This window comes from Pollachius pollachius, assembly GCF_949987615.1.
Source record: "Pollachius pollachius genome assembly, chromosome: 5".
NCBI lineage: Eukaryota > Metazoa > Chordata > Actinopteri > Gadiformes > Gadidae > Pollachius > Pollachius pollachius.
The window spans coordinates 10836060-10858385 of record NC_136938.1 but is presented as its reverse complement, the minus strand read 5'-3'; the positions used below and the strand labels follow the sequence as shown (position 1 = coordinate 10858385).

General features: G+C 42.2%; 2 protein-coding genes across 2 annotated transcripts; both read left to right on the top strand.

The window, feature by feature from the left end:
- Positions 1-866: 866 nt before the first annotated feature.
- Positions 867-12518, top strand: LOC307075790 (alpha-protein kinase 3-like; the record flags this gene model as incomplete). Its single annotated transcript, XM_079736485.1, has 16 exons — positions 867-994; positions 2066-2104; positions 2477-2598; positions 2946-3063; positions 3333-4152; positions 4636-4776; positions 6295-6450; positions 8629-9181; positions 9610-9757; positions 9935-10062; positions 10170-10205; positions 10602-10876; positions 11276-11364; positions 11463-11680; positions 11932-11980; positions 12200-12518. The coding sequence occupies 16 exons, from the start codon at positions 867-869 to the stop codon at positions 12516-12518; spliced, it is 3339 nt and encodes a 1112-aa protein (XP_079592611.1).
- A 4245-nt stretch (positions 12519-16763) lies between these two features.
- sec11a (SEC11 homolog A, signal peptidase complex subunit) lies at positions 16764-22251 on the top strand. The gene is made up of 6 exons (XM_079736579.1): positions 16764-16911; positions 17943-18052; positions 19862-20011; positions 20469-20588; positions 20798-20855; positions 21766-22251. Exons 1-6 carry the CDS (start codon positions 16861-16863, stop codon positions 21814-21816), a joined length of 540 nt encoding a protein of 179 aa, XP_079592705.1. The 5' UTR covers positions 16764-16860; the 3' UTR covers positions 21817-22251.
- The last annotated feature ends 75 nt before the right edge of the window (positions 22252-22326 follow it).

Below are 22326 nucleotides of genomic sequence, written 5' to 3'. Positions count from 1 at the left end.
TATCAATACACAACTACATTCTATGTAGAATATTTATTTATGAAGATATTGTTTGTATCTTAATAGTAAAACCTACAACCTTTTTCCATCTCATCCCAATTGAAAGAACTACCAAATCTGAGAAGATTGTGTGGATTATTCCGGTGATAAAAGACTTGGATTTTCCCAACTAATCACAGAGACTATATCTTTTTCTTCCAAAGTCTATACCTCGTTTTTTTAAATAAAATGGACCCAAGAAGGTACGTTTTGGAAAGTGTGATGTAGCCTCGTGCCTATTTGTAGGCCTCCTATAAATAACCGGCAGGCTACCCATGCTCATGTTTGATTGGAGATCGCAGAGCCTGGAGTGAGAGCAGTGCGCTATCTGTCAAGGCACACAAAGGAACATGTGAAGGGTGAGTGAACCAAAGATCCAACATGGGAAGAATGCAATGAACACAATGCAAGCAGGAGTCGTAGGTAGCAAGGAACTGGGATTTATCCTTTTCTTTTTGAAGTAGCATCCTCTGTCTTGTTTTTCATGTTCTATTGTGTTGGGGAGAACAAGACAACGTGAAAAAGTTTGCACCTTTTGTGATATCGTTAAGTTTTGTCAAGTTTGATGTATTTCATCATGGAATAGCAGAGTGCTGATTTATTTTCATTTATTTATTTCACTAATGAACCACTTAACTTTTCCCTCCTTTTTTTTCAGCCTCAATCTCGGTCTGTTCAAGACTATACAAACTATCAGGCACCTAACGCCTCCAAAGGAATTACCCTCACATCTACAAAACAACACTATACAGTGCGCCTCTGTCTCTCGCGTGAGATTGTCCGAGTGAACCTGAATCGGAGCTGAAACACCGGGTCTGGCCGTAAGCATGAGTTCCAGGAGGGTGATGCAGCGCTCCTATTCTGGAGACGGCCGCACAGGCCTCCACAATGCGGATGACGTCAGCGGCCGGCCATCCAGCCGAAGCTACCTCTCTAACGTCAGGCCCGAGAGCAGGTACACACCCAACAATTCAATGGGATACATAGAGGCTCTCAGATTTGTGATAGATAATATTGACGGTAAATTCACAAGTTTCTTCCCAAGCAGATTGCAATCCCTCAATTCCAGTAGCTCTGCTATTCTCTCAAAAAACAGCTGCAAATCATAATGCTTTAAAATGCTAAATGAATTTCTGTCAGATAGATGTTCCATGTCGTGTTAGAAATTCGTATTTGTCAAACAACAACAAGGTGCTCCTCACATTCCCCAATGCCAAGTGGATGGAAAAAACAGAACATGAATAGCATGTTGTGTGACGGCTTGCATGGCTGCAGCTCCTTCTCGAGCCAGTGTCTTGCTGTGATAGCCTAATTGTGGTAAACATGCAGTGGAGTATGTGAGGATCCTATCAAGGGCACTGAACCTGCACTAAACCTCGAAAAGCCTCATTTAACATCCGAGCAGATTTAATTTCCGTGCTTATTCCACACATGGACGACATAATAGATTATTGTTCTTCTATTGATGACTATCCGTGTCATGGTGACCCCTGTTAACACAGTTCAGTAAGAAATGCATTATATCTGACCTTATAACATGTGAACATTATGTTAACAGGGCTTCATTCACCCTGTAATTACTGCACTAGAAGGTCATGTGTGTGTGTGTGCGGCAACGTTTAGAAAATGACTTTTTCTGATGGTTGGTTTCCTCCTCTTCTCGTCATATTTAGCTAACGTGTATTCTTGCATTTCCATGTATTGCCAACACTAGTCATTTTTTTGCTTATTTATTTTGTCATTTTGATTCTAAATCAGATTTTCTTATCTAATTATTCTTGACAGTGCTGAATATTTCGGGACTTTTGATAGTAGTGACCGAATCGAAGATAAAATAAAGGAACAATTAATAGCTCTCAAATAATGTTTGTAAAATGTAATGTAAAAAACAAATCCGTCAAGGGACACATTCATATCTCCATATGAATGCTTTGCTTACATGTGGCAAGCATCCCTTGTGATGTGTGATGTAATGCCTCGCTAACATGCCTAACATTCTGCTTCTACTTGCTTCCTTTCTGCCTAGCTCTCCGAGTCACAGGTATTCTCAGTATAGGCCGCCAAGGTATTGTGCCTATTGTATCCCCTCTCTATCGTATACGTCTAGTTCGCTGTCAGCATGAGTGTGAAAGTTCTTGAATGAATGCTATGCACTGAAGCGGATTGAATACCATTTCTGTTGACTTCTGAAAGTGTATTTGTTAGTCTATATAATTTGTTATATTTTTTAAATGAATACTACAATCATACCACATCTCACCTCATGGATTAAATGGGAAAAAAAAGCATAATTGTAATTTTTCTGTTCTGCTTGATCATTGTAAATCATAGATAATCAAAATAGTTATTGATTGAGTGATTGATTGATGGGTTTATGCATGAGGGATATTGATAGAAGATGCAGAACCATACAGCTCCATGCGTTGACCCTGTTCAGGAGCACCCTGTGCAGTGTGATGGCCCAGTTAGCTGAGGAGACCCAGCCCACCTTCGAGCTCACCTTGAGGTCAAGAGCTGTGTCTGAGAAATGCAAAGTGACCTTTACCTGTGAAGTGAAAGGTAATATCACAATCTGGCTCGATTTATTTAGATAAAAACATAAAAGTACAAGCTCAACAACAACATAATCAAATATACCATACATGCACAATAACTTTAGAATGGGTTGCTTTAAAATGTTCCCCCTCATGTTTTGCACCCTAAATGTTGGTTACGGAGAATTGTTTATTATTTAGTGAATACTTTTTCTTAATCCACTACTTTATATCCATACAGTATGAACAAAATATAAGATCAACTAGTTAACCAACCTATTTAAGAAATCATTAGCAACTGTGATGCATACATTGCATACATTGTGTTAAATACATTGTATTTTCTACTTCCCTTGTTTGTTTGCATTTTAGGTCACCCTATCCCTGAAGTGATTTGGTATAAAGATGATGTTCAGTTAGATAGATACTGCGGACTGCCCAAGTATGAAATATTCCGCAATGGACCAAATCATTGCCTGCACATTTACAAGTATGTTTTTTTCTTTTTCAGACATTCCTTTTGCTGATTTAGAAATATTTACAGGATAGTGTACTGGCTAGGCTGGTTGACTTCCAGGTGAAACGTACTGGCTTCGATATCAATGTCCACAGCCTAACCTGCAGGCATCATTGAGAAAGATGCCTACTTCTTACCTTGCTCATTTCCTGTATCACAATCAACTCTTTGGATCCAATGTGGAGTTGTTATTGCTGTTGTTGTGGTTGATGACCTGATCTGACCGCTTGTTGTGCTTCCAGCTGTACGATGGAGGACGCTGCTATATACCAGGCCTCGGCCAGCAACACTAAGGGCATCGTGTCCTGCTCCGGGGTGCTGGAGGTAGGCCTTATGAACGAGTACCTGATCCACCAGCGCTACTTCTCCAAGCTCAAACAGAAGGCTGAGAACCGCCGTAGGGATCTGGAGGGCCGCGAGAACCAGGGTGTCACCGAGCAGGAGCCCCTCCGGACCCACAGCCCAGACCGCTCGCAGAGGAAACGCCGCTCCCCAATGGCGCCCCATTTCAGCGCCCCCGGCTCCATGGAGGTGGTACAGAAACCCACCAGAGAGCGACCTGAAGCTCCAGGGCCAGGGAATGAGGCTGCGGTGGAGGCCAGGCTGCAGGACTCTACGGCTGGGGAGACGGTGGCGAAGCCTCCCCTGTTGGCCAATGGGAAATCAGTGGCCCCCTCCGTTAACGGACACGGCGGGGTCACGGAGAACGGGGGCAAGAGGAATACTTACCTGTACGACTCTGTGCAGAAAGTTTTCACTCCGCATCAACCCAAAATCCCCTTAGGGGAGAAAAAGATCAAGATGTCAAACAAGGTGGAAGGTGTGAAGGAGAATGACCCGGGGGAGGGGGTTTCCGAAGACGTGAGCTCAAATGTGCGGTGCTGTGAAACACAAGCCCGCAACGAGCTGGTCAACGCTCAGGGGCTTTCAGAGGAGGCGATGAAGAGCCCCCCTTCCTTCACTGCTCTGGATTCTGCACCTCCAGCAAAACCAGAACGGGGCCAGAAGAGAACAACAGAGGCAGCGTTGAATGTCGATAAAACTCCTTCAAAGAAGGATGAGGTATCTCTGCATGGAGCTTTAGCCCGTTTAGAGGGACCTAAAAGCGCCACTCAAAAGCAAAAGCCCGTTCCTAACACACGCCCTGTTGATGTTTCACTTGCTGGATCTCTGCGTGAACATAATGGTGAGCATGGGTCAGAAAGTAAACAAGATAAACTATTATCTCAGGGGAAAGCTGAACACAGAGATACGAAAAAAAACAATTTGGATTCGAGGTCCCAAAAGTCTCCCCAAGTTTCCCAAGCACAACGACCACCAACACACATAGCAACGCCCAAACAGCCCTTGAGCAGAAACCAAAAGCAGAAAGACGTTAAAGACAGTGGTGTCACAGCGGTGGTTACTGCCATCGGACCCGCAGCGACAGAACCTCAAACTCTGAGCACTGCACCGAAATCACGTACCACCGTAAACATGGAAACCAGTTTGGCGCCGGTTACTCCAATCAAGCCCTCTGAGCCCCCCTCACGCCCAAGACATCAGGGGACAACACTGCGGAGGTGTCAGTCGGCAGGGGATGCTGAGGACGCTCTCCGCCAGTCGCCAGGGGAACAGGGATGCAGGAAGGAAACAAACCCTTGCCCGGAGAATGTTTCTGTGTCTGAGCCACAACAGCTGGCCGAGGTGAGTGACCCTGTTTTGCATGAGCTCATGAATTGCTTTGCATTTCGACCACAGGCTAGATTGGTACCACAGGCATCCGATCTCTAAATATAGCTTTTACAAGCTTTCGCACCCACTGTTTGGCAGGAATTGAGTGACGCACACAAACTGGGGGATGCAGGTATAGTTGTACGTTTTGCAGTGTGTTGGATAATAATATTCAGAAAGATGGGGACTTGGAAGACCCACGCAGTTGCAATATAATAATTATTTTATGTTGTCTTATATAAAGTCTAATGTAATTTAATTTGGCGGTCAGTGATCTTCACAGTTCCGTGATTAATAGGAGCAATTGGTGTCTAATGATAAGCAGAACTGAAGACTTGGAGCCGATTTTGTATCATAATAACATTTATCTAGCGCACTAATTACTCTTGCTGCAGTTGTTTTGTACTCCCATAGCCTACATAGAAAAGGAGTATCTATTATTCATCTACTTTATCACAATATCCCATAGGCCTATTCATTTTTCAATATGAGTAAAGCTATTTAAAAAGGTCCGCTTAGGTGAAAGCCACGACTAGTCTTATGAAAACTCACTCCAATCTCTCCATGATTTATTATACGAAAGACCCGTGCACTGCTCATGCAATATTTAACCCAGCCAGATGGATGCCAGACCGGTGGGGGAACAAAAAGTGAGACAGAACAGGTCATGATAGCTGAGTACCACTTAAAATGATATACATACCACCCTGGCCCCACTGGGACTTAAAATAGTCTTCCCTCTTTACTCATTTCATGAAAGGCAGAGGTATTTCAAAGACTCATCAGTACAAAGGGACATACACAGAGAACATGCGTCACCAGTTAGTGTACTATACCTGCTACTGAGGGTGTTCATTTACATACTGTCCCTTGAGAGGTGATGTCAGCGGCCTTTACTGCTATTTGAGTTGTCTTTTTTTTACAGAGCAAATGGCATTAAACATAGCCATATTAATGCATACCAACACTAAAAAATATAATATACATTAATAAAACATAAATATACCGATATATGTATATCTCTTAAAGCTGCACTATGCTTTTTTGTGCTGTAGCCACTTTGGTTTCAAAGTGAATTACTAGGGGCAATAATAGAAGCCATCCCGCCACCATTACCTTCAAAACAATCAATTGTCAGATTAAGTATTATAAAACAAATTGGATTTGTGGAAAATAAAGCTATGCAAAAAAACAATTTTGTGTGATGTCTGCAATGGAAAAAGCAAAGGCAGGTTTAACATAAAAGTCCTTGGAATTATGATTGCATTTCTTTCCTTGGATGTCCTGCTCGCACATACGACCAAGCTCTAAAATACTGCATCCATGTGTGAGATGTCTATGCCCATGCTGCCTTGTTTTGCCCTTGCTATGCTGTCGCCGCATGCTGTTGTCACGATCATAAACACCTGTGTTTATGCTCGCAGTATATCCAGGGATAAGGCGGTGCATATTTGCAGCATGGACACATCTCTACTCCCTTTGTCCCTCAAGGTCACACAGGCCCAGGCACAGCCAAACCAGACCGATGCACCTCCCGGCCTCAAACCACCAGCCCCCCCACGTCCCGTGGCCACGCCCTCTCCGCGAAGGACTCCGTCAGAAGAGACTGGGGTGGCAGGAGGGCAGAAGCACATTGCGCACCACCCTGTCCCGGGAACAAGGCGGACCGCGAGGGATCATTCCAGAGGATCAAGTGAACGCAATTCAGTCCCTTTTACAGACCCAGCGACGTTCCCGGACAGAAGTTTGCGCAATGGGCAGGGCAGCCCAGGGTGTAGCGTGTCCCATGCCATCCAACATCCAGGCGAGTCAGCTGTTAAAACAGAGGAGGGGTTAGACGTACCGCTGGAGGGTGAGGTTGATGGGCACCCGGCAGGTACGTCGCCAGTATGTGAGGAGCGTCGGGCTCTGAGCCAGAGGAAAGTCGAGATGGAAGTAGATGTTGTTGTTGCCCTGAAGGAAAAGGAAAAAGCACAAATAGGAGCCACTCTAGATGAGAGCCAAAAGGAAACTGTTTCCATTACACACGCATGTGTTTCTCACAGTGAAATAAAAAATGAACCTGTGATAAAATCCAGAGTTGAGACCCATCCAATGACGCACAAAACCAACATATCTGGTTTTGACACCCACAATCAACAAGTTACAATGGAACCAAGAAGTATAAATGTCCCAGACACAAGCGTATCTGAACAACAAATTAACCCCCTAAAGGAATCCCACAAACCTGAACTTAATGTTCTTTCAGTTGCTGAAATGATGAGATCTCAGATAAAGGCCCTTGACTCCAAGATGTCAAATCCATCTACAGATGAGACAAATTCAGCTTCAGCTGAATCCATTGCCGCCACTCCAATTTTTGCTTTGTCAACCAAAAAAGTAGCAGCTAAAAAGACAGTTCCAGACTTAAGAGAGGAACTTAAAAAGGTACATGATATAGAGAGGGCATTAACGATTGCAGTGGAAGAGAAAATAGAGACAAAGCCCCCAGACCAACCCCCGAAACCCAGTCCCCCTACTACTGAAGCCGTAGCCTCTTTTAATGTTCCTCCACAGGGAGAAGACAATGCAACGGTACAGGATTTGGAGAAGACAGTGGAAATAGAACAGAGAGTAGAGGCAATACCTGTTTCCACACCCGCGGTACTAGACCCTGAGGCAAAACAGTTTGGATTGCAACCTAGAATAAATCCTAAAGAGTGTTCACCAGAGCAACCCCAGACACCCACTGCCCCGACTACTGAAGTTCTAACCTCTTCAACTAAAGGAGACAACATAGTGAAGGGACTTGATGTGGAGAGCACAAAAGAAATAGGCAGTTGTGTCACAGTGGTGGATACTGCTATCGGACCCGCAGTGACAGAACTTCAGACTCTGAGCACTGCACCGAAATCATGTACTACCGTAAACATGGCAACCAATTTTCCGCTGGTTTATCCAATCAAGCCCTCGGAGAGAGTAGAGGCCATACCTGTTTCCACTCCTGCGGTACTAGACACTACGGAAAAACAGTTTGGATTGCAACCTAGTATAAACCCTAAAGAGTGTTCACAAGAGCAACCCCAGACACCCACTGCCCCGACTACTGAAGTTCTAACCTCTTCAGCTAGAGGAGAAGGTATTGTGAAAGGACTTGATGTGGAGAGCACAAAAGAAATGGAACCGAAAACTGACCCAAATTCTGTTTCTACGGCTGAGGTAGCAGGTATCACGTTGAAACTGTTTGAAACACCACCCGGAATTCATCAACAAACAACAACAGAGTGTACGGCCGACCCAGCCCTTACTCCCACCTCTCCAGCTATCCCCCCAGAAGCTATCCTCTCTTTCAGCATCCCGCCCATAACTGTGATTGACACAGAGAGCTTTGCAGACACTGGAAACACTTATAGCAGCATGGAAAATAAAGATATAGTGGACACAGGCCATGAATGTGGAACCCCATCTCCAGTTTCATTGGGAAATATTACTGACGCACCCCCTGCTGCCGCTGCGGATCTCAATACCACAATTACATCTTCTTTTAATGCTTCTCTGGGGGGAGGGAACTACAAAGCACTTACAGAGTCAAATTTGTCTGTTACCATGACTCAGGAACATAGGAAGCCTCCCTCATGTGTGGAGACAGTGATTGACACTACAGAGTTGTGCTGTACAGGAGACTCTAGTGAGATAATTGGTCCTTCCTTAGAACAACACAGTCGAAAACACTTACATGGTACTGATGAAGGATTTAAACAGATCCCACATCCGGAACTTCAACTTAACATTGAAAGTAAATTGAAAAGCGTGCCTGTACTTTCTACTACATGTGTTGATGCACAGACGATACCTGAGCTTAATAGAAGCAGTGTAGAGACCAAACAAGTGATTGACTCTCAGCAGGAGAGGAACCTCTCCATCATTGAGCCATCAACGACGGCGATAGCTCCTCTGATGTCTTCTTTGAACTATGAAGCCCCCCTACAGGAGGTAAAGAGTGACGCTCCGACCTTCTCTTCCGCTACCCCAAAGGAACTGGCCTCGGGAGCACGACGAAAAATCCTAATCCCCAAACCGAAAACGGCCGAGGACAATCCGACGAGCCCAACAGCCGTCGACAGGGAACTTCAGAGTGAGGAAGTTCTCCCAAAGCCCAGCAAGGTGCTCCCGGGTGCTGCGACTCTCTCCGTACCCCCTGGTCCGTCTCAGCAGTCCCTCTTAGCTGTTGAGCCCATCGGCCAGCTGACTCCGCCAGTGAGGAGGCGGTCACCGCTGTTGAGCAGGAAGGCGGTGGCTCAGGAGACCCCAGGAGGGGGAAAGGAAGCCCTGCAGCAGCCCCAGGCCCAAAGGAGTGAGGAGAAGTCTGCAGAGAAGGAAAAGCCTAACCCATTCAAAGGTAGAACGTTTCATTCAAAGCATCCTCTGATAACCTATCTCAACCTCACCCTTCTTTAATTTGTCATGTTTGATGAGTAGTTTGGCATTGTTTGTCGAGGGAAGCCTCTCTGATAAGAGACCCATACAAATCCAGTATAATAAACATAGTGCTATGCATCCCTTGGGCCACTAATATTATGATTCAATAATTTCATTTAATTAAATAAGCAACTGTTAGTCAGTGCAGCTTTCTTTGGCCAGGTCTCACTGGAACCCCAGCCAGCAGGAGCCCCCTGCTTGTTAGTTTTGGCACGGCCGCTACCAACGCCAGGATATAGACGAGACACAGATAGGATTCCCTCTGTCGTTTTTAGGAGAGCGGAGAATGTGAAACACAGTAAGGTTCAGATGTAACACGCCATGGGGGGGCCTGTATTCCCCTTTTAGCTCCTCAGGTCATCCGTAAGATTAGAGGTGAGAGCTTCTCGGATGCCTCGGGACACCTGAAGCTGTGGTGCCAGTTCTTCAACGTCCTGAGCGACTCTGTTATCAGCTGGTATAGGGACGATGTGGAGGTAGTCCAGGTGAATCGAAGGTAAGTCCAAAATAGCAAAATAAAATATGGAACCATTCGAATTTATCATTTAAAAAAAGCCCATTAATAATGTTTTACAACTATTCATTTCTATGAAACAATTTTGTTTTAGTGAATTTGGATATGAGGGATTGGCAAAATTAAGATCAGTGTTCATTTCTGTTTGTTTGTGTATAGTGCAGGAGATGAGACCCCAGTAAACCTTGCCATTGTCCAAGCATCGAAGAGAGACTGCGGGGTTTACGGGTGCAAGATCGCCAACGACCATGGCACCGACATCACAGACCTCCTGCTGAGTGCAGAAAGTAGGTATTACGTCACGGTACTATTATAGCATTGATAATGATGATCCAACTGTATAGTATGAATAGCACTTAACAGCTGCAACGTGGTTTGTCTATTTGTATTGCAGTCCTTGGGGGGATGCGGCTGCGGGAGGACCTGGGTGGTAAGATATTTCGCAAACGTTTTCACACCAAACGTCACTTCAGCTAGTTTTCCTTGTACTTTGTATTCATGTGTATACAGAGCATGGCATGAACACTGCCAGGATCCGGGCTTTGATTCCCACTGTGCCCTTAGAATGCATTCACAGTAATACGTCCACCAAAAGGCTTTTATTTATGTACTTAATATTTGTTCAACCATTTGTAATAATAAATAACAATGTATACCTATACCGGTAACTCTGTAGTTTCTGAAACTTATATAAAGAGGCACTTCAATACAAAACAGGGAAAAACAAAGAGTGAAGCTTAAACAGACTGCAGGTTTCATCAATCCATTTGAATATATTGAACGTATCTCTAAAATCTCTCATACTCTGACCCTGGGTTCTGTGTAGTGGGAGAGGAGATTGAGATGACTCCGCTCCTGTTGAATAAGGGTGTCGCCGACAGCGGGGTCTGGGGCAACAAGTTCTTTGGGCGTGTCATGGTGCAGGAGTCTCATATTGGAGGTGGCTGTTCCCGCAAAACCTGGAGAGCCAAGGTGGTCTACGGCCTGGAGCCCGTGTTTGAGTCCGGCACCACTTGTGTGATAAAAATGTGCAACCGGATCGCCTATGGAGGCAAAGGAGAGGCCCAACTCACAGAGAGGAATGTGGAAATGGAGAGACAGGCAAGTACATCATAACAATGAAAATGTGAGCTGCTGGTGGAGAGATACACAATAACAATACCATTGACGTGGATTCTCAAGTCAACAATTAACAAAGGAAAATGAGGACTTTAACACAGACAAAACAAGCCCATAGATTGGCATGACAAGATGTCATCCTAGGTTAAGGAATGGGAAAGAAAACTTTATGGTACCCGAACTTAACACTGATATCAACATTCTACCAACCTTACACAACTAACATATAGTTTATTACTAAATAAATAAATAATATTTTTATATTTAAATTATATTATTATATTTAATATATTTTATCACTGAGGTAAAAGATATTAAGATATTCTCATTTCTGATAAATGTATCTTTACAATTCTTATCTTCCATTTTGTACAAAAACAGAGATGTAGAATTCAGAGTCTGGCTCGGGAATATTGTAAGATCTTCTCTGCGGAGTCAAGAGTGGTTGAAAACTTTGGTCCGTGTCTTGAGTGAGTACAGGATTCGGATCACCTGATGGATCCACCAATATACAGCATAATGCGTGTTTACATTCTAACCACATCCCTACCTCACTCGGTTGTCCCAGGGTCATTCCAGTCTACCTGATGTACCGGCCAGCCAACACCGTGCCCTATGCCACAGTGGAGACAGACCTGAAGGGGGTCTACCTGAAGTACTGTAAGCTAAGCGCTGGGAACGGGCTAGTCTCCCGGACTGGCTCTGAGGTGGAGCTGAAATGCTGTGCTCTGCAGCACTGGATCCATCAGTGGACCAACGGGAACCTGCTTTTCACTCAGCTGGAGGGTAAGACATTGAGCTTAGATCTTCTCATCGTCTTAGCTCAGTAGACTGTAATGGCACTGTTGGGATAAATGGCTGCAAAGCAGTCGTTCTCCCCTCTAGTATAGCATTAGTTTATTCTGTGGGAGTATCATTTTGCTAAACTTAAATGTTGACTCCTTCTAATGAGGGTGATTGACCATACAATAACATCCAACCAATTGAAAGTTAAATATATGTATTTATGTTATATATGAAATTTGATTATTTTGCAGGTGTGGACAATAAACTCACCAATGTTGGAATATCAATCAAATCAACTGGGTTGGTATACATCCTACTCACATATAAAATCTACACATTGACAGCATTTCACGTACTAACGAAAACCAGCAAAGCTTCATCAAGTGATGTTTTATTTGTGGTAATGTTGTGATTACAAATTTTTGTAGCTAATGCTAATATCCCACCAGATGACGTCGCTGTCTTTTGCCAATACAATATCCTAGCAGATGACGCTCAGTGTGGTTTTTCCTACTGCAGGTATCAAGGCCTCTCAGCCGTCGGGAATCCGGACCTCTTGGAGCAGTTTGTGTCCCAGCACCAGTGTAACTACTACTGTGGACTGCTGGGCCTTAGGTCCCTGAAGCCCACAGACTCTCTGCAGACGCCATCCTCCAAGTCCAGGGGCTCCAAAAGCCCCTTGCTGCAACGCAAGACGGCGGCTGGCACACACAGCCCTGGGACAGCCAGGAGAGCTCCCCTCAGCCCCCGGCTACCCAGGAAGGCTGACGGGGAACAGGATAGGAGCAAGAGTCCTATGAAAGCAAAAGAGGATAGCCCCTCAAACATAACGAGTTAATAACAGCCTCCTTAAGTCTCTCATCTCTCGGGAGATCCCAATGAGAGGATCGTGAAGTGCTGGTTGTGCAGAAGAGAACCAGATCTCAGGCCAGTAGGCTGGTGGATGTGTGGGTGCAGATCCCTACTGCTAGGAGGAGGAGGTGCACCCGTTTCCTTGAGCTTTGTCACCCCTAAAGGGGGTTGAGAGGAAAACAATTAACTTGTTAAGGATGTTTACTAAACCTGGGTACCTTATTGGCACTCAAACGACATTTAAAATGATCACCAGAAAACCACACAAAAGTATGGCATAGATTGTTATCCTGATTTCACCAAAGGTCAAAAATAATTGAAATTAACTTTTGTAGTAATTAAAATGTCAAACTATTAATTAAAATGTAATGACAATGTATGAAATAAAATCATAATGTTTGAATGTTTGAGAAGTGCTGTATACATCACTCAACACAATTCAGATAGAGACAATATCATTTAATTGATTAAGGCTCCCAGCATTGGGATTCTACAATATTGAATCACTCTTAAATATAAATTAAAAGACTAAATATATAGGTTTATCATATGTCTATGTGTAGAAACACATACAGCATTGTTTTTCTATGAATCAAGTTTTTTTCAATGTCCAATATTTGTGTTTATTTATATATAAACCACTGATGCAGAGACTCCTTCCTGTAAAAGGTCAAATTGGTCAACTCAATTAAACACCTGAATCATGAATGAACAAACAAGTTTGACCGTTAAAGGCGAAAGACAATGTGTAAGCTATCGAGCGTGTCTCCACTGTGTCAGCTGGGATGACGTTTAAGCGACCGAAAAGCGTCACAAGCTGTTAACAATGGAAGAGAACACATGACAGTTGACCGTGACTTCAACCGGAAGGCTAAGGCTTTAATTACACTCATTTTCAAACACCCCCTACCCATCGGGAGTGGAGATTCAAGATATGGGAAGACAAATGAGAAATTTGTAGAGTAGGGCTTGAGATGTTATTGCTGCTAAAGCAGAATATTTTTGCCTGCTATTTTTTTTTCTATTAAATGGTTCTGTGCAATGCTTGAATACGTTTTTTTTTTTTTATCATGAATCAAGCAAACTAAAACCAGGGCGGTTACTCATTTCAGCTATTTGACACAGTTACAATTTTTATTGATTGATGTCTGAAGATTTTTAATTTCTCCAAAATAATAACAATTGTGGACAATGGTTGAGATATAGATAGAGCAAACCTTGGTTGGTCAGATTCAAATATGTGTACATTCAAGTAAGCTGAATGTACATTTGGTTCAAAGACACACACGTTATTTTGTATGGAAATACATCTGAATCTCCATCTCCGTTGACACAGTCAGTATGAATGTAAAACACATTTGTCTGAACAGATTCAAAGAATCCAAATGAGACATTCTGTATTAATCTGTACAGATTTGTTCAGTGCGTAAGAGGAAAATGAATGACTGAATCAGGCAAAAAATAGAGAGGGGGTTATGCATTTTCCAAGCTCTTCACGTCTTGATAGGCAGCTCTTGTCAGATGTAATGAAGAGCTCTGAATGTGTTTAATGGGAGAAAACTGAGAATTAACACTCATGTCATACAGTAGCCAGTTGTCTAATGAAAGATCTGTTACATGTGCAGCCTGGATTTAAATAATCAATGTCATTCAATGAAGGAAAGAGATGTGGCTACATCAGGATTGTTATTATATAAGGTACCAACCTCTTAAAAATGGTATCTATAAGAAATATAGTTTTGATTATTTATTTTTAACTTGCAATTGACGCTTTAAATCAGATCATCTCTGCCTTGTTTACTCATCTAAAGGTAATTTATATCTTATTTATATCTATATATTTTATATTTTAATCGACTTGATGTTAAAACTGGAACATGTTTCAAACAGGTGCCGAAAGATTAACACGATTATCAGATTATCTTGTAATCGGGTAGAGAGGTAGCATAACGACTCAAAACCCTGATTTAACTGGGTCATGCATACACTTGGAAACGTCAATGTACAATTTAGATTGTGCACCCAGAGAAGTTACATTTCATTCAAAGAACAAAATCCATGCAGACGTATTTCTTGGAACTACGTAAGGGCACAGATTACCTCCCATGTAATAAAACCCCAGCAAAAACATTATAGACCAAGAATAATGTAAAGACCTCTGCCAGAGTGGCCTGTCCTGTCAAAGATATTGACCTGTTATTGTTGAGGGTGATCTAATTTACCAGCTCTGACTATTTATGCAGATTACGTGGGAAACACATTGCACACTCCCGAAATGCCACAGACTAGCTGGCATTTAAAATAAAATAGTTTTATCTCTGATGCACCAAAAGTCGCAGGTCTGGTCTGGTCTCGGTTCTGTCGCTGAGTGGACTGTTAATGCTGCTGTAATCTAACACAGCAGGCTGTTACTGACTGGGAGTTAATGACATTCTGATGTATATCTCACACTCTCTTGGGAGAATACAAAGGCTAAATGTTTGGGAATACAATCGCCGGTGTCACGCGTCTAGTGTATGATAATGCATTTGGACGGATGCAATAATAACCTTTCCTTCTCAAATCGTAGTTTATGAACAGTTTGGTATGGAGGTGGTACTATTGGTTGAGTTGGGGTTTGGTATTTTCCGCAACACAGACAATAAGGATCTTTAAAACAGACAGAACACACACAAGTAAAAAAAAAAGAACAGGCAGTAAAGACCAACTGTGTGTTTCAGGCCAGATGATTAAGCACATCATTTAGAACATGATTCGCCTGAGAAAGATTGAAGAGTCTTTGCTGAGGAAGCTTCTGCTTTTGATGCAATTTCCACCAGTGGGCTTCCTGGCCTATCTATCGAACAGAGCAGTGCTAAGGTGTGTCACTACTCTGGTCATTTCATTAAGCTGAACCTCTTTGCTCCAGCGGCCATGGGGAGAAGACTACGTTGGCCATGCTTGGGTGGCATATTAGAAGGTATACCATGACGAGCCGTTCTCAGACCTTGATCAGACATGTCCTCTCGCTGTTTGAGGGCTTCACCAGGATGCTTCAGCAGGTCCATCCTCCGACACAGGGCCGTTCCTCCCAGTACTGAAGACAGGGTTCCAAAATCACCCCAAAACGAAGGGTCCCAAGGAAGGTAACCATAGTGCCAAACTCACACATACACCTTACAGTAATACACACACAATCACACACACACACACACACACACACACACACACACACACACACACACACACACACACACACACATACGCACACACTCTCTCTTACATTCATATACACAAACACCTTGGAGTAATTGGTCCTCAAGAGAATTCCCTGTCCATTCCCATTGTTTCTCACTGAACATTGTAAGATAGAGAGCTGAATACAGGATTCTGCCATTATCATTTGTTTTGGAGTGTTCTCTTCTGGTCCTGGGCCAACATGACACAATCACAAACCCCTGGCTAAAATTAGATTTTACTATTATTTACGTAGCAGCATGAATACAGCTGTCCTGACGTGTTAGTAAATAGGCTTTCCTATCTGATACCAGTGTTGAAGTTGGATTGTTTCCTAGGAGAGGCAAAAGATATTGCTCAAACATGCCATTCATGTAACAAGAAAAAAAAAACGGGTGACTCATAAATCACAAATGTTATCACACTTTAATTATGATTATGACTTATTTGCTATATTGTGTTAATAACAATCTCTTGAGCAGAGTGAAAAGACCAATTGTTCCGGTGATTTTAGATGTACAGTCCCTGATACTCTTATCAGTTTCTCTGTCAAACCGCAAATCCAACAGGAAATTAAAGTGACAAAATAATTAAGTGCTTTCCATAATGATTTATTCTTTGCCAGTTAACTAATATTTTGGAGATACCATTTTTGGTTAATGAAAGCAAATCGTTTTTGGGTGATCGTTTTAGTTAACAATGTGCTAATTATGTTTGTGGCTATTTTTTATTTTATGTAAGTACCATGATATATTATATTAATTATTACATGGTATTATGTTGGTATTGCTTTTTTTGGAATATCTTTCTTTCAAATAATATGAGTATTATAACTTTTCATTATTATTGTACCTATACCTATTATCATTATTATTATTTAATAGTATTGTTATAATTATTATAATTGAGACTAATAGCATCAAAACGTTGTAAGGATAATGTAAACAATGTCCATTGGTCGTATCCTGAAACGACACCTCAGCTAAAATATGAATACGGGGGCGGGACTTCCGCCTGAGCGGACCCGGAAGATTCGGATGCAAGTTTCCTCATATATGCATCCATATGTATTCTACATTTTACGCTGATATATAATAGTAAACACATTAAAAATGTTATCGTTAGATTTCCTTGACGATGTGCGGCGCATGAATAAGCGGCAGGTATGTCGACGACTCTGAGTTTGTTACTTCCTTGCTAATCGCTTCCCTCTGATGTCAAATAGGGACACAAAGCTAAATGCTAACCCGCTAGCTGCTATCTCAATCACACGTTGCATTCAATATGCTACACTCTATTGTGTGTACCTGCACCTTGGCCATGGGATTTACCTTGGAAGGGAATCTGACTGCATTCTCTCAGAATAGTAACAACTCTGTCTACTCTTCTCTTTTCATGCTACTATTTTTGATTTCGCACTTGTGGCTCTTTTAACTGCTTTGTATAACATTAAACAATAATATTGTATCATGCATTACTAGTCAGACTGATACTATATCATTGTTTAAATATAAACCCTTGGACCAAAACGCCAATGGTGTCTGTTGAAAAGTATACCAAGTATTTTAATCCTTGATATATAGTTCATAATAATAAGGCTTTGTATTTATTTAGACTCGGTTGGCTTGGAATGAGGGATATGTAGATGTACTTTCATTGTTCCATATTGCATGCGGTGGGACCAAAAACATAACGTTATTGGGTATAAAGAATAAAATGGAGTTTAACCAATTCCTTAATGTCGTTACACCTCCATTTCTTATGTTTTTAATGTTTGCATTAAAGTCCACACATTTGGCTTATGGCCTGGCACAAGTATTCCACCATATAAAAGGACATTTACAGCTAACACAACTAACAAAAAAAAATCCAGTTTGTTGCTATAATTCATCATTACGCCTAATTATATTTAGCCTAATACTATTTTATGTTTAGAATATCTTATCCAAAACGACATGCCGTTATTCGATTCATTTTCATATGGAGAGCAGGACATGTTTTTTCAACTTCCTTAAGTATGACAAAAGGTTATGCTGCGATAGATATTTGAGAGTAGAAAACGGAACCTTTTGCACTCAAAGTCAACACCATAACCACAAGACTACCCCTCCCCCAATCACCATTTACTGTCTCCCCAACTCAATATACCCACACTTCTTGTTTAGAACTGAAGACCTTGTTATTTTTGTCTCAGCTGTATTACCAGGTTTTGAACTTTGGTATGATCGTGTCGTCCGCTTTGATGATCTGGAAAGGACTGATGGTCGTCACCGGAAGTGAGAGTCCCATCGTAGTCGTTCTCAGGTAAGAATCACGTTTTGTGTGTCTGTGACGTATATCTATGGCGTTTTTGCCAATTGGCGATCTGATCATATATTTGCAAATTAGGGGATAATCTACAATTTTCAAATGCGCTTGACTGTTCGCTCAATGTGCGCGTGCTCCGAAACACATACATCAAAGCAGGACAATGGAAATATCCGGTGTTTTGCAGACAATTGCATTTTAAAGGATTTTGCAACTAATCTGTATTCCCCCAAGGACTTCTTTTTTTTTCATGGATCATCATCTGACGACCTGCATCTCCGTTCTCCATATGCATGCTCACTAACACTTTGCTCTGCACTCCATAAGAGCAATTAACATCATGCATATGATTTGGATTGTAATATTAAAGATTAAACAGAGCATGAGACTGTGATATGGTCTCACCAATCAGATACCAAAAAAAAAATGATACAGATATAGATAGATAGATATAGATAACGTTGTAGCTAGATTTGTTTTTTACCCTATTACATTAATGAAATTGATGAAGTGTGATTCTGGCTGGGTGTATGGAAAGCCTTGAATTTATTTTCTTTGGAAGAGTTACTGTTGCAGACCAATGTATCTGGGTTTAATGTGCAATGTCGCTGCAACACCAATGCTGCAGCTTATTTACATACATGCTGATTATTTTACAACCTTGTATTCCTAAAGGAAAACAATAAAATGGCGTTGATTCCAGCATTACTTGCCTGCAATGGGGGAATCTGTAATGAATGTCAGGAGTTATTATGAGTAAAGCGGGATATTGGTGTAGGCCCAAACACGGGAGGATTTGATGAATGCAGGATTTGATTGGTTTGTGTGTGAAGGGACAGGCACGCTAGCCAGCTGTGTTGGCCTGCTGTGTGTTAGCCCATAGTGGACAGGCGAGGGGGAGTGGAGGCAAGATGATAGCTAGTCATCACAAGATATGATGATTTAATGCAACCCAAAAGCTACCCAACATGGGGAACGGTTAGACTTGCTTGTTCCATATGTTTTCCAGAAAGGAAATCAATCATCAATCAATCAACAATTTGCATTAGGGTTCTTGGGGGGGGGGGGGGGGGGGGGGGGATAACCCAAATATATATATTTTCTCGAATAAACCCCAAATAAGCAGCAAGGGGACTATAAATAGGTTAACACTTAAATATATATGTTTTAATACAATTCAATTAAAGTGACCAGGAGCCTAATTTGAATAATGATTATTGAAGGTAAACCACGATATGGCTGTGTTTCAGAAGGTCTTCCTCCTGCTCTGTCTCCATCTGCTGTTGACATCAGTCTGAATTAGGGTTAGTTTTAGTATAATACATGAAGAGTACGGAACTGGTTCATAATGATGATCATACTTGCCAGATGTGACTCATTTCAAAGTAAAAGCGGATTTCCGGGTTGGACTAAATATAGCAGTGATTGGGGCTGCATACAGTTCATTCACAAACTATTAAACCATTACTTCTTCCCATATTGTTATTCTTACCTTACAGCTGTATTAGAACTTGGCTTTCATATGTTCCCTCATTAGTGTACAGTGTCCCATTATGATTATCAAGACAATGAGTCTGCAATACATTTTGCCGAAAAACAACAGCTACCGATATCAGCTAACTATACAACAGCTAACCCTAACCCTAAGAATTCAGGAGGATTCCCTTGTGTACGTTTTTAAAGTATTTGCATTCTGACTATATTTGGTGTCTCTGTGTCTTGAGGGCAGGCGAGGCAATGGGGCAGGTTTTCCCTCAACCGTTTTGTGTCGTCCTTCAAATGGGTGGCCTGATTGTGTCGTTCTAGCGGCAGCATGGAGCCTGCATTCCACAGAGGAGACCTGCTGTTCCTCACCAACCGGGTGGAGGACCCAATCCGGGTCGGGGAGATCGTCGTCTTCAGGATAGAGGGCCGCGAGATCCCCATAGTGCACAGAGTACTGAAGATTCATGAAAAGTATGCGTCCTCCGGGTTCTAATTATGTAGCAGCAGTAGTTGGGGTTGGATATTAAAGGTGACATGTTATACCGCCAGGTGTGAGGGTGATACGGCTAATCACACTCACACCTGGCGGTATAATGGGTCACCCTAAATCCCTGTGACTGTAAACTGCTGGACCAGTGCAATTCCTAACTAGTATATATTTGAACAATCGAGTTGCATTGCAAAGGGACATTTCGCTTTTTGTTTTTGTATGTTCGTACTGAGGCCAAATACAGAAGTACCCGACTCTAAACTGAGGTTTCAAACTTCACCAATGGTTCCTGTGCTTGGGAGAAAGTATATCACACACTTGATCGAAGGAAAATTATCAGCAATTTTTTTATTATTAACCCTCTTCTAAACACTCAGTAGCAGGCACCTGGCGTCCAAACGTTGAAGCGTTAACACTCGACCAATGGTTCTTGTGCAGGGACAACGGCGACATCAAATTCCTGACCAAGGGGGACAACAACGCGGTGGATGACCGAGGGCTGTACAAGCAGGGCCAGCACTGGCTGGAGAAGAAGGACGTAGTGGGCAGAGCCAGAGGGTACGCCTCCTCTCCGTCTCCACTGGGACCAAGCAGTTCATACACTTTGATAGGTTCCTTCCCACCTAAAAGGCCATATGTATTGAGTTTAGTTTTTATAAGTTCAGCAGATCTTTATTTTGGGAAGTTATTTTTTGGTATGGTTGTGTGTGTGTCTGTATTGGTACGCGTATACTAAACATGTATTCATTGTGGATATTTGCTTCCAGGTTTGTGCCGTATATTGGAATCGTTACCATTTTAATGAACGACTACCCCAAATTTAAGGTAGGTTGCCGACTTCCTGGAGGGCTACTCTGCTGGTTAGACTTGAAGTGGGATGAACTACGGGGTAGGATAATGTGTAGTAGTATCGGTGTTCGACTCCATCCAAAAGGTACTGGGTTAGATTCTTTCTAGACTACCTGTAGGCATCCTTGCCACCCAACCCTTTTCCTTAATGAAATGTATCTGAGTCCAATTGAATAAAATAATCTGGTAATTTAGTAAATAGTCTATAGTTGATCAAGGTGAGGAAAAAGTTGATTCACGTTAGAATCGTAACTCTTATTTTCTATAATTCTGAATAGATTCTCAAAAACCAAATTCTTATGCTTATTTTTTTGTCTTAGGTTAGCCTTTCTGTTCTTACATTATTGCCTTCAGGTTATACAACTTGATGACAATCTGATACACATTTTAATCTGTTTCATGCCATCATTTGCCACACTGCCTTTCTTAGCACCCCGAGGACTGGAGTTGATCCTCAAATTAGCGTCCCTACTCTAAATAGAGAATATATTTAGAATCTAAATCTAATTGTGACATACTGAAAGATTCACAGACCTAGTATATTGCATCACTACGACGAATCACACATAGTAGTATGTATAAGCTACCTCCCAAAGGAGCAGACCATCGTGGCATTCGGGAAGCGGGAGAGGGAAGGTGGGGTGTGAGCGACCATTCATAAATGTATTGGTTGCATGCCGATGCAACACCCAAGCGTCCCTTTGATTTATAAAGTGCATCTGATCGTAATCATCATTATTTCCGAGGGGAAATAGATCGAAGAGGTATAGATAAGTTTCGTCTTCAGCTCAGACCTACCGCTGCTGCGTTTCATGATGTTATTTTAATTAAAGCCTGATCTGAATGTATACTATCTAAAGTCCTGCTGTTCTTCCACCGTCTCCAGTATGCTGTTCTCTTCATGCTGGGGCTCTTTGTATTGGTCCACCGGGAATGAGCAGGGCTTCAAGGAAGCCATGGCCCTGAGGATGGGAGGTGGCGATGGCAAGGTCTCTGTCGAACACGCTGCGGACCCAGCTTTGTCCAAGAAAAATGTCAACCATTGCCTGTCACAAAACAACTTCTGTTTAGTTTCATATTTTCTTTTTCAATCCTACCGGGTTTTGTACTATTTTGATTGGCCGCATTTTCTAGAAATGGGGCTATAAGGTGTCAATGTGTGTGTTTAAGCTTTACACGTGTCTGTTTTGTGAGGGGGACTAGACTTAAAGTTCATTTCACATTACAATTTTATTTGTCATGTTCCCCAGAAAATGTCAGCATTCTTCTCATTTTGTGTCTTTTCATGTTGATTCATTGTCCGATGAAATTATGTGAAGTATCTTAAGACACATTATGAGTTTGATATTAAATTTAACTCTGTTGCCCTCAATGTGTGAATTGTTTTTACTTCTTAAATTGAAAATACTCTTATTCGCTTTTTTTGTCTATCTCTCAAACTCCATCC

Excerpts from the sequence above, each read along its gene's own strand:
- sec11a (XM_079736579.1), top strand. The coding sequence starts at position 16,861 with ATGTTATCGTTAGATTTCCTTGACGATGTGCGGCGCATGAATAAGCGG. Across the intron at positions 18,053-19,861 it reads CCCATCGTAGTCGTTCTCAG|CGGCAGCATGGAGCCTGCAT; the intron begins GTAAGAATCACG and ends GTGTCGTTCTAG. Across the intron at positions 20,856-21,765 it reads ACGACTACCCCAAATTTAAG|TATGCTGTTCTCTTCATGCT; the intron begins GTAGGTTGCCGA and ends CACCGTCTCCAG.